A 12,030-nucleotide genomic window follows, 5' to 3' on the forward strand; every position below is an offset into this window, starting at 1 on the left:
AAATTATTATATATCAAAGTATTTAATGTCTATTTCAGATCACTCAAAGTAGGGCATCATTGGTCGCCCTTAATATCTTAAGTGATTTTTTTTCTTCAAATGGATGATCAGGACGTTAGTCTCTTCACTTAAAACTTGTGTGATAAGACACAATAGACGAGGGTTGTGCTATCTCGCTCTCTCGATCGAACCAACGATATTTTTCAGAATAATACCATGGAAATAGAAAATAATACACTCTTAAAAATGTTGGGCAACACACTGTCCACACAACAATTGGATAAAACTTTATCAAATTCTGGGTAGTTTTAAACCAATAATGTGTGCTTTGGGTGAAACTATATACACAGTATTGGTTGAAAACTACCCAGAGTTGGATACATTTTTAAACCATTTGTTGTGTGGACAGTACGTTGCCCAACATTTTAAGAGTGAAATACTCCCGCCCCTTTATACACAAAGTCCATAGTGGGGGCGTCGTGTTCTGGTAGTCATGACTCTCGTCTTGCAATCTGAAGGACGTGAGTTCAATTCCAATCCATGGCATGTTTTCCTTCAGCAAGAAATGTATCCACATATGTGTTATCCTCAACCCAGGTGAGGTGAATGGGTACCTGGTGGGAATTTATTCCTTGAAACGCACTGCGTATAACAGCTGCTCTGCTAAAGCTAGTGTAATAATACTGCCCTAATGTAAAGCGCTTAGAGACTTCTGATAAAGTAAGTGTTAAGCGCTAAATAAACAAGTATAATTATAAATGATCCATTTAGAGCGGATGCTGAACGTCCATGTTCGTGCTTATTTCATGAAATATACGCAATATACAGTCATGATATAGATAGTGAAATCGTAATTTCGACAGTAACTTCAAGCAAGAATGACAATCGGTGATTGGCCTTCATGAATCCAAACCACGCCCAAATCTCGGCGAGCTTTCTCCATCACAGTGGCTATCAGTTCGCTCTCCTTCCAACCCATGAGGGCGTGCTCCTTCTTACCTAACGAACAAGAGAAGAACACGAAATAAACGAATCAGGATTAAAATGAAGTTTAAGGTATAGTAAAATAAAAAATATCAAACTTTTGAATGAATAAGTAGTCAAAATGAATGCATGAATGAATGGATGGATGAATGAAAAAAAAAATTAATGAACGAATGCAACAACAAATATGGGATTAATGAATGAATGAATTAATTATGAATATAGACATACATCAATAATTAATGAATGAATTCATCAATTCATAAATAAAACAAGCAGAAATTTAGTCTAAATTGCGAGGCTATGAATATAATATATAATCAATCCATAACATCTAATACTGGGAGTCCCAAAGAAGTTTTTATACAAACTAACAACCCTGAAAATCATATAAATTCTTGCGAGGGGCCCCAACCATCCTCCATTTCCAACTAATTCCGTTCACGAGTCCCCCTCCTTCCCAACCAGATCAGACATTTCGAACAATGCTGAAAATCGTGGAAATTTCGATTGGGGATCTGACGATCCCCCATTCGATCCCCCATTCCCAATAAATTTACTCCGCAAGCCCAACCCGCTCCTTCCCCAGGCTTGCCACTCCCCGATCAGCAATTTGATCTACACTCTAGAAAAACAAATCAGTCAAAAAGGACTAGTTAATAGGGTCAGCTGGGTGCAACTGTTATTCTAGTCATATTTGACTATTTTCTAGTCGTATTTTACTGGAACATACTAAGTTATTTCTGGCTAGAATATACTGTAAGAAATGTGACAAGAGATCATTTGCACCCAGCTGACTACTTCGGTCTAGTAAATTTGACTGATTTGTTTAAAGAGTGTATTAGTATTACCTTCTTGAATCGCCTGCTTGACAGCATCTGCCTCATATAGCAGCCCGGATGGTAGATCATCAAAGGCTATTCCTGACTCAGTAGGCTTGGGTAAGGGGAAGTGAAACCTTTCGATGACCTCCCCGCTGGGTGACGTCCATATCAAGTCAGTTGGTGCCCAAACATGCTCAGGTATCTGGTAAGGAATTAAAAGAAATGTTTCTCCGGTTCTCGAAAGGGGTTTACGTTGTAGGTATGGAACGCGGAAAGGGCAGCACAAAGAAGTTGTCGCCCAAAAATGCTCAGGTATAGTAAAAAAAAATTAAAGAAATGTTTCGCCGGTGCTCAAAAGGGGTCGCATTATGTATGGAACGCGGAAAGGGCAGCAAAGTCAAACTATTATATAACGATGATCAATTGAAATATACCAGTAATGGAATAATAAGCCGCTGTGGTGACTCGAAAGCAGCCACCAACTCAAGGTTTTCCTTTCCGCGTTCCATATATAGTACGGTAATTCGAGAGCGGTAGCCGAAGAGAACAATGCAAATTTATTCGCAAATTGTTGCACTGAGCATCAAACAACTGAAAAGCGTCCCATCTTTACGTTTTTCATGAACATTATATTGACAAAATAGCGTCTATTATCTGAATCAGATGGAATAGTGCATGCTTTATGGATAACGAGTATTTAATTAAGACATTTCGCATTTACTCTACAACGCACCAATTCCTTTAAAAATGACAATTCACAATGGAGAGCTGAGAGGCTTTTGTCGAAAGCTGGTGGACCGGAACAGCATCGGAATCAATTGACTCTGGATAACGACGTGCAAATCTTTGGATGATCTGCTGTCCCAGTCCATCAACTTTCGACAAAAGCCTCTTAGCTCTCCATTGTGATGTTAATTGCATTTTTGCGTTGTAGAGAGTTTTCCCGTAGTAAATGCGAAAACTACATTTTATTTCGAGGACTGCGGGGGAATCGCCGTTTTCGTTTTCGATTTCGACTGTGGACGAGGGAGAGAACGTGACGCATGCGCAGTGTTTGGGATGACATTACTCGCAGTACCGTAGTAGTCCACTATGTCGACGTGCAAATCTCAAACTCCCTTACGCATTATCTGTGAAATCTGACAATTTTTTTTATAATGGGAAAAAATGCGTTGACAGTGAAAGGGATTCGGGAAACCCTGTTCCAAACAGTTTCATATTAGTCAGAAAGTGGCAAGGGGGCTTGACATAACTGTTCTTGCACTTATCAGTTGCTACCAGGAATGATTACTGATTGGAACAATTATGAAAATCCCTTCCTTTTTTATATGCTGCAGATATATTATGAACATAATTGGACGTGTTCGATATAGAGGTCAACGGAATTGCGCTTTGCCTTGTCAAGTGTTGGCATAAAATGCACAAAATAGGTCATACCCTTAAACGTCCTTTTGTGCCAATGATGACCGCGTCATTTGGATATTGGACCTTGAAACTACTCGAGAGCGTTGCTATGGCGTTCTTAGGGAACTTCATCACAGTTGTATAAGATTCATCAACACCTGAATAAAAATTAATTTATTGAAGTTTCGTGAGACAATATTTAGGGAAACTCAAATTTCTGCTACAATTAAGATGCTTGTAATGAGGCAGTCGATGCAACTTAGAACAAATGTACTTTATACACTGCAAAAACACCGGTGTTAATTTAACACCAGCCTGGTATCTATATCGGAAAACACCACCGGGAAGTGTTGAAACAACACCAGTTAACAATCAAACCGATATTGGTTTAGCACTGAATAGTGTTGTTCAAAATAATGCCTATAAATAGTGTTAGCCTAACACCAAGCCGGTGTTTTTTCAACACCTCTCTGTTGTTTTCCGATATAGATACCAGGATGGTATTGAATTAACACCGGCGTTTTCAGTGTAAATATTAATCTTATTTTAAGTAAACGTAAGGGGACAAACTACAACTTTTTCGGAGAGAATATACACCTACACGCTTTTCCCCTCGGTTTCGCTTCGGAAATTATCTACATCCAAAATAACCTTGGTGGTTGAAGTTCGTCCCATCATCTTTCGACTGCAGCTAACTTTTTGTTTAACTCTAACCTACCATGCCTTACGTGATTTTATTATGATTATTATCATATTTTTTTTTTGGTAGATGCACGAAATATTTACATCCTAAATACAATACGGAATATTTCAAAATGTACAATTTTCGGCTCGCTCGCATAGGCATGATAGGTCGCGAGATATGCTGCAATGAAACTGAACTCTGCCCTTTATTTTATTTCATCTCGCTTATCATCCTATTCTCATTCTGTTGTTAGCTACCTAAAATATCATATTTTGATATTCTCTGTATTTCTTACCGTCATCATTGAGGAATCCCTGCGTGGTCATCGATGACGGTGCTCTTCCGAAGACCATTGTCGTAAGTTGGATAGGATATATTCCCATGTCGTAAAGGGCGCCACCTCCCAACTCTGCAAAGTAACATATTGTTTTAATTGTATCATATCAAGTAATACTATCACAGACCTATAATAGGTTCAAGCCCGAATGTCTTTTTTTTTTTTTGGGGGGGGGGGGGAGGTCACATCGTCAAAAGATTCCGGATATAAACTGAATAAACTGACAAAGATTGTCATCATAATCATGTCTACTGCCGAGTCCACTATTTATTAGTAGGAATAATGTCATTACAAACAGACACGGATCATGCAGAGTAAGTGGGTGAGGCGAGCGTGGCCTTACACCGGCTCCATAAATACAAATTCAAATTTACAAATAGTAGCTAAATTGACGTTCTTTAAAGTCATTGTATAGTATTGGCATTAACGATATGAATGATGTACCAACCTTTCTTCTTTAACCTCTCGACATGGTTTAAGTCAAGTCCAAAATTGACAAATATTGATTTGACGTCACCGAGTTGCCCCGATGAGACGAGTTCCCGGATCTTAGCGGAGACTGGAAAGAACCGACTCCAAACAGCCTGAAGTATAAAATACCAAGAACTCTTCATCAGAATACGACATAAATCTGAAATCATAGATTCTATATTACGTTTGTAGTTGAAACTTGACATTTGAAAAAAAAAATCGATACACAGTTTATTGATAATAGGCGAAATAAGCAAAATCGTGGACACATTTTTGTTTAGAAATTAACTGAGCTGTGTTTGATGTATTCATAAAAATGAGGCGCCACTTTCTCCTTTTGCCTGTCACACACACACACACCCGCACCATCACCATCACACACACAACACACACCCTCACCCTCACACACACACACACACACTCACCCTCATTCTCACATACACGCGCAAAAAACACACAAATCCCCACAATGAGTGATGATAAACTTTTTTGGGGATTGAAAAGTGCTTCCCATGCTGGGCCTCAACATAAATCTCGGCAAATAATCAATCCCACAATGTGCGTGATTAATTATGATGCATGCAATCAATCATAGAAATGAGCCCAACGATTAATCGTTAAAGTTTGTGTAACAGGGCCCTGTTCAATAGTTCCATGACATTTGCTCCGGCGAAAATTGCTCTGGCGACAATTGCTCCATTGTGAATTCCATACACTAATGGAACGACCAACTTCAACCATGGATTTAACGCTATACCTTATCCTAACCGTAAACCTAACATAAAACCCTACTGCAACCCTAACCCTATATCTTAGTCGAAATAAAGCCCGGAGCAATTGTCGCAGGAGCAAATGTCGTGTCACGTGGTCAATCCTGGATCAGGCCCTGGAGGCCATTTTCTTCCAGAATATAAACATTTATTACCAAACACCATTCCAAATAATGCATTAAATAGACCTCATGCATTTGACGTCATAATCTCATAGCGCCCTCCCTCAGAGGATATAGGGATACGCGTAAACGGAGTTGTTAGGGATGCGCCAGCTATTACATATCACAATGGCTTCATTCTCTAGCGCGATGACGTCAATGCACAAGGTATATTGACACTTACTTCCATGAAGAACACATCATTTTCCTTCGCAGTCTTCAGAACATCCCGAGCATCCCTTAGAGTGAGCGCCAGCGGCTTTTCGCATAAAACGTTTTTCCTGTGGTTGAGATACAACTTGCTCAGTCTGACGTGTTCGGTGTTAACGGCTCCAATGTAGACTACGTCTGTCAAAGGAATAAAATGGTTAAAACCATGATGTTAAAACGATATGAAATCAGGAGCGGCAGTCCAGGGGCCTGGGAACGATTTTCTAAGAGGGGTGCTTGTTTGCTGAGAAAATATTGACAATATTGACAACCCCCCGGGTTTTCATTCCCAAATGAAGGATATCTGTGTAATACCTACCATATTGAAATAATCGGGTGTACATCAGTCCCCGGCTTCCTATGGCAATGGGCGGCACCACGGTATTATGATGGTTGGTGGAGAGAGGGTGGTGGGGCACAAGACTTCTTTTTTTTCCACATTAATTACAAGCATAATATAGAGTTACATGACCTATACCTAGCTCTCTTTTCCGTTGATTTTCTTTTTTCTTCATGTTCTTTCACTATATATTTTTTTCTTCTTAATTCTTTTCCTCGGTCCTTCATGACTATTTGAAAAAGCATTGAGGATGGTAGCCCCTTTGCCCCCGTAACGTAGCCCCTACTTGAATCAGAAAAGAAAGAGGTCAGTAACTCGGCGGGCTTCCTGTGTTTAGTCTATGTGATTTATCGATTCTCTAGATCAGTGTATACACGTACATTTTCACACACAAAAAAGACAAATGCATTTTGTAACAAATTACATGGCTATTTGATCGATTTTACTTTTTGAAAGTTTCATATTTAATGCAAAATGCGATCTATTCAAAAATCGCGTCGCATCGGATCGCATAGTGTGCGCTGCATGGGCTTAATAAATTACGATTTAGTTACTGTCTGTGAGCGTGGTATCTACGTTCACAAAGGAATAATTTATGAATCGTTCCTCCCCCGTTTTATGGAACAAGCTCCCAAATTTCCTGAAAACAATTGATTCAGTTGACAAATTCGAATCGGCCCCTTAAAACCTACTTATTCAAATTGTACCTCAACTCAACAAAGTGAACTCACCAACACATCTTCTTCCTTCTTTTAATTTCCGAGGTACATAGAGACAAATGTATTATTTGTTATGCGTTATATAAAAACTGACAATCATTATTACCATTATTGTAATTATGATCATATTATTTTTCTTGTATGTCAAAGCACAACAGTGCTATCTATCCTTCAACGAGCGTCGTGGTCTAGTGGTTATGATCCTTGTTTTTCAATCTGAGGGACAAGGGTTCGATTCCAAGCCATAGTGTGTTTTCCTTCAGCAAGACATGTACCCACACTGTGCTGTACTCGACCCAGATGAGGTGAATGGGTACCCGGTAGGAAGAAGTTCCTCGAATGCTCGATCGCCCGATCAAGGTAGCTGTGATAAAGACGGATAATAATAGCATTATCAGGGCCAGTGCTGGGAGAACTGTTTTCGGAACTGAAGTGGCTACCCTGGGTAAAATATGACATCATCATTATTATAACAGTGTGGCTCCACTCACCTACATTTTCATCTTGAGCAAGTTCTTCATAGCTACCATACGCGGTGGGAATCTTGAACTTGGTCGCAAACTTCTGCGATCTTTCCAACGTCCGGGTCGCGATGGCGACCACCTGATGGTTGTCGGAATGGCCTTGTAAACTGGAAACGAAGTCAGTCGAGATCAGACCAGCTGTGCACATTCCCCATCGTAATGGCGACATCATCGTCCGGTAGTTCTAGATGCTTTGTAAAAATAGGCGACGTATACGTTATGTCGAATAAGATCTTGAATCTACCTCCTAAAATGTAGTGTCATTGTTTTGTGATGTCGTAAATAATTGACGCAAATATGGTCTTCTGTCACAAGGTGTTTGTGTCAGGGTTGTATTGCATACCTGCGCAAACAATGCATACAAAATAATGGGGTCGGTTTCACGAACACAATTCTGAATATAAATTCATAGGCATCCCCACATAGCGATTAGTAAGACGTGCCTATCTCAGCACGGTTCAGAATTATTAGCTAGGGCTTTAGACTTGACGGTTTCGAGAAAAGCCGTCACTGAGATCAAAGTCGAATTTGATGTACACCTTGTAGATGATAAAACATGGCCTTTGTCCCCATATTTTGTCTTGAGTCACGTTTACACCGACTGAAATCGACCCCAAATTGATCGATTGCATGTCATTGGAAATAACGTAATAACTTTGATCGGTCTGGAGACGGTTTCGTTAGTGTGAATGAGGTGTAACACATTAATGTTTCGTAGTTCATTCACATCTCATGCACTTCATTTCGGTCCATTGTCAAGGGCAATGTCGTAAAGAAGTGTTGCTTGATTCTCAAGGCAGACATTGTGGATATATATTTACAGGTAAATTGGTGATAACATTCGTGAGTCACATAGTACAAACAAAGTCTACAATATATGCCTATGATTAAAAAACAAGATTGCCATTTTCTCTCTCTATATATTATTTTCATTAGGTTTACTCCGCTTTTTGTTCGAATTTATTTCAGACAGAAGTGCCCTTTTTTAGCCTTTTATTTGAATCTGATCTGTCTGTCAGCTCAGTAGCGTGCTCCTTTTGCACTGTCTGTATTATTTCCCCACCATCCCGAGAAAACTAATTGTGTACGACCAGTGGCGTACCTAGGATTTTTCACAGGGGGGGGGGGGCATAACCGTCCGCCAAAAAATTTGACAAGCCAAAAAAAAAAAAAGGTCTTCAATCACAAATGAAGGATTTCGTCAGGGGGGGCAAAATAGGTCTTTCAAGCTCGTCAGGGGGGGGGGGGGCAGGGATACGTCCTTTGCATGGGTTGTGGCTCATCAGGGGGGGGGGCAGACTGCCCCCTCTGCCCCCCCCCCGTAGGTACGCTAGTGTGTACGACCATGAGGAATAATGTCTGCATTTTTGAGGCATGGAAAAAAAGTGTCTCTAAAGACTACATGTTGATCTTCAGCAAGTCCTTCGCTCATGTCGATACACGCAATGGAAATCTGTAAGTTCGTAGCAAATTTGTTTCCAACGAACGAGTTGCATTCAAAGTCGTCGACCGGACACGTTATAGAGTCGTTTGAGATATGTTGATATTTTCTTTATCTCTTTTATGGGGGAGGTCAACTAATCGAAATTCTGTTTTTTTTTTGCCCAAATTGAGTATCGGTACAGTAAAGCGTCTTTTTCATAATTTGAATTGATTAATAAACTTAGTTCATTTGACATGAACATCTTGTTTTACAATAATACAATGATAACATAAAAAAAGATAATTATAACCACTAGCGTAAATCCCGGGGGGGGGGGGATGGAGGGGATATATCCCCCCACTTTTCGAGGAGGGGGGATGGCCTGTACAAACATCCCCCCACTTTTTACGAAAGAAATGAAAAAAAAAATCACAAGAGATAATTGTTTTATTGGTGAAAATTCTTCCTAAAATACCGCTTAACAAATAAAACAATATTATTGAATCATAAAATGCAAATAAAGACCCAGTTCACCATTTCCAAACGAAATACTTATGTCCTTATTATAACATTGAAGAGAAACCCCCGTTTCGTCCAATTCATTAATGTTGGGGTCTTTGGGAAGGGAATAAGATGGAATGTCAATTTTTTTTAATGTAATCTCTAATAGAACCATTAAACCATCATGGGGTAAAACAGATAATAATATTGGAGGGGTATTTGCCATATGGACATACAGTGGCGTAACTACGGGGGGCATGGGGGGCACATCCCCCCCCCCCCCATCGGCTGACCCCCCAAAAAAAAACGGGGAAAAGGAGAAAAGAGGGAGAAAGGAAGAGAAACGTAGTGGGAAAGAAGAAAATATTATTTATTATAATGTTATATTATATTGTAATTATGTTATGTTACATTATACATAAGAAACATTTTTATCATAACTTTATGAAACATAATTTGCCCAGGGCCTACGTCTTCATTGTTCCTGGTGCTCGCATTGTCTGTTTAACGAGATATATAATCCTGTTGTACTAAAACATCCCGTTTTCAAGTCAATATAAACCAAATATATTTCCTAGCACTTGAGTTATCATTGTTTATGTAGTGACATATGCTTCTTTTTCATGACTCAAAAAAGTGATTGCTCCATGTTAAGGGCTTCGTATATATGAAACATTTCCTGTCCGTGATTACGTTCGCATTAGTGGATTGGTGAGATATGTCTGCTCTTCATGAATTCCTAAAATCAGTCCTTAAAATGTCCCTTCTACTGAACTGAATATCAAAAATTTTCAGCTCGCGCTTCGCGCTCGCATCATTTGGTTAATGAAATACGTATGGTCCTAGTTAATTCCTACAAAGAAACCTTAGAATGCCCCACTTCAGGTCTGAATTATCTAAATTTTCAGCTCGTGCTTCGCGCTCGCATTGTTTGGCGAGACAGGTACATATCATGATTACACAAATTTGATTATAATGTCCCTTTTTAGGTGTGAATATAAAAAAATTCAGCTCGCGCTTCGCGCTCGCATTATTTGATCTGTGAGATACATACCCGTTTAATGACATTGTCCTTAAAATGTCTCTATTAGTTCAGTACAACTGGCAACTTGCTGGTGCCCCCCCCCCCCAATGCCGTGACCCACGATACGCCACTGTGGACATATCAATGACAATTCCTTGCATATCTAAAAACATGATTGCAAAAAAAATGCCAAAATATTTCAGTCATCCCCCCCACCCATCAACACGGATTTACGCCAGTGATTATAACAGTATATCGTATACATGGTACGCCAGTAATACATCAATAATCGCATAATACAATTTCCGTAGATTTCCAATGAAGAAAATTGACTCAAGGCCTACATTTGTTTTTAAAGTGAGATATGTTCTATTTCAATTTCTTTATTTTACACACCATTTAAAGCGATCATCTTTTGTCCAAACAAATATTTTTGTCATTTTTTTCTCCCGTAGCTTGACTTCTTCGAAAGTGGGTCGAGAACTGGTCTCCATGAAGGCATTCAGGATTTACCAGATTGAGGGAGGGGGGGGGGCGCACTTTAAAAAAATCACAAACACAAAAAGGGCAAAAGAAAAAAAAATGTGTTAGAGCCACCAACATAGAGAATTTATCTGTACATTATCTTTTTATGCCCACCCCCAAAAAAATGTAAAGGGGAAGAATGCAACTCAGACACCCTCCCCCGCCCCCTTCTTCCCGGGTCCAATCTAGTCTGCTGTGCAAACCCTTCACTCGAGTTAAGGGTCTGAATTGCAGCCAAGTTTTGTATGTGCTAGTCTTTGCGTGGAGACACATTTGTTGATCAAAGTTTCTATCAGGGTCTGTGTCTGCAGACTATAGGTCCAATCCCGCTTGACGCTGTACATCTCTGCCTCCATTTCCGTCGTAGGTTATAGAACCAGAAAACTGAGATACCATGTGACTAGACTTTGCTAGACAACGGATGATTGAAGGGAGCAGATTCATAAAATAAAAATAATCAGTGATTTCCATTGACAACTGTAAAGCCCCTTTCACAATTGTTGCCAAACAGACTACAACGGCTTGCGACTCGAAATTTTTCCCGTTGTACGACTCGTTGTAGCCGTTGTACCACTTATTGTACGATCCAGATGCGACAAAATGGTCGCATCTCGGTCGGGAAAAAAACCCGTGCTGCTCCGATATTTTGAGCGACTGACGCGATGAAAAATAATTGCACGACAGGCAGTACGAGTGTTGTGCGACTTTGCACGCACTCGTAAGACCCCGAACGAGTATTGCACGAGTATTTTCATGTCGTACGATGATGCATCCTGTCGTACGAGTCCGTTGTACCACCCTAAGACTATTGGAAGACCTGTCTTGCCCCCTTTGCAACGTTGTACGATTTTTTTTCACCCCCAATATAAGCTCGAGAACTCCTGAGCTTTCATCCAAAATGTCTGGACCATCCATACTGTAAACATGGCTGCTGCTCGACCAATAGCTCCTGGGAGGCTCTTGCATTTGCTAAGTCTGAGAAGGCAAATCCAAAACGTTCAAGACAGACATGTCATATTGATGGCCTTACTCATCCGTAGACGTCAAAGACATGCAAGGCAAAAAAGAAGGTGGTGGGTCAAACCCTGGATTGAGAGACGTGTGCTGTTTGGACAGTATGATAATCTG

At 40.0% G+C, this 12,030-nt stretch overlaps 1 protein-coding gene across 1 annotated transcript; it reads right to left on the reverse strand.

The window, feature by feature from the left end:
- LOC129283043 (trans-1,2-dihydrobenzene-1,2-diol dehydrogenase-like) lies at positions 1-7,733 on the reverse strand. Its single transcript, XM_064113993.1, has 7 exons — positions 7,397-7,733; positions 5,821-5,984; positions 4,683-4,818; positions 4,193-4,306; positions 3,246-3,370; positions 1,836-2,010; positions 1-999 (listed from the first exon to the last, which is right to left on the reverse strand). Exons 1-7 carry the CDS (start codon positions 7,599-7,601, stop codon positions 869-871), a joined length of 1,050 nt encoding a protein of 349 aa, XP_063970063.1. The 5' UTR covers positions 7,602-7,733; the 3' UTR covers positions 1-868.
- Positions 7,734-12,030: the final 4,297 nt, after the last annotated feature.

Source organism: Lytechinus pictus, chromosome 19 (genome assembly GCF_037042905.1).
Source record: "Lytechinus pictus isolate F3 Inbred chromosome 19, Lp3.0, whole genome shotgun sequence".
NCBI classification, from domain to species: Eukaryota; Metazoa; Echinodermata; class Echinoidea; order Temnopleuroida; family Toxopneustidae; genus Lytechinus; species Lytechinus pictus.

What these genes read in the sequence shown, in the direction of transcription:
- LOC129283043 (XM_064113993.1), bottom strand. Translation starts at nt 7,601, where the DNA reads ATGATGTCGCCATTACGATGGGGAATGTGCACAGCTGGTCTGATCTCG. An exon ending in TGCTCAAGATGAAAATGTAG is followed by an intron (nt 5,985 to 7,396) that starts GTGAGTGGAGCC and finishes TTCCTTTGACAG; the next exon opens with ACGTAGTCTACATTGGAGCC. An exon ending in CAAGCAGGCGATTCAAGAAG is followed by an intron (nt 1,000 to 1,835) that starts GTAATACTAATA and finishes CTTGTTCGTTAG; the next exon opens with GTAAGAAGGAGCACGCCCTC.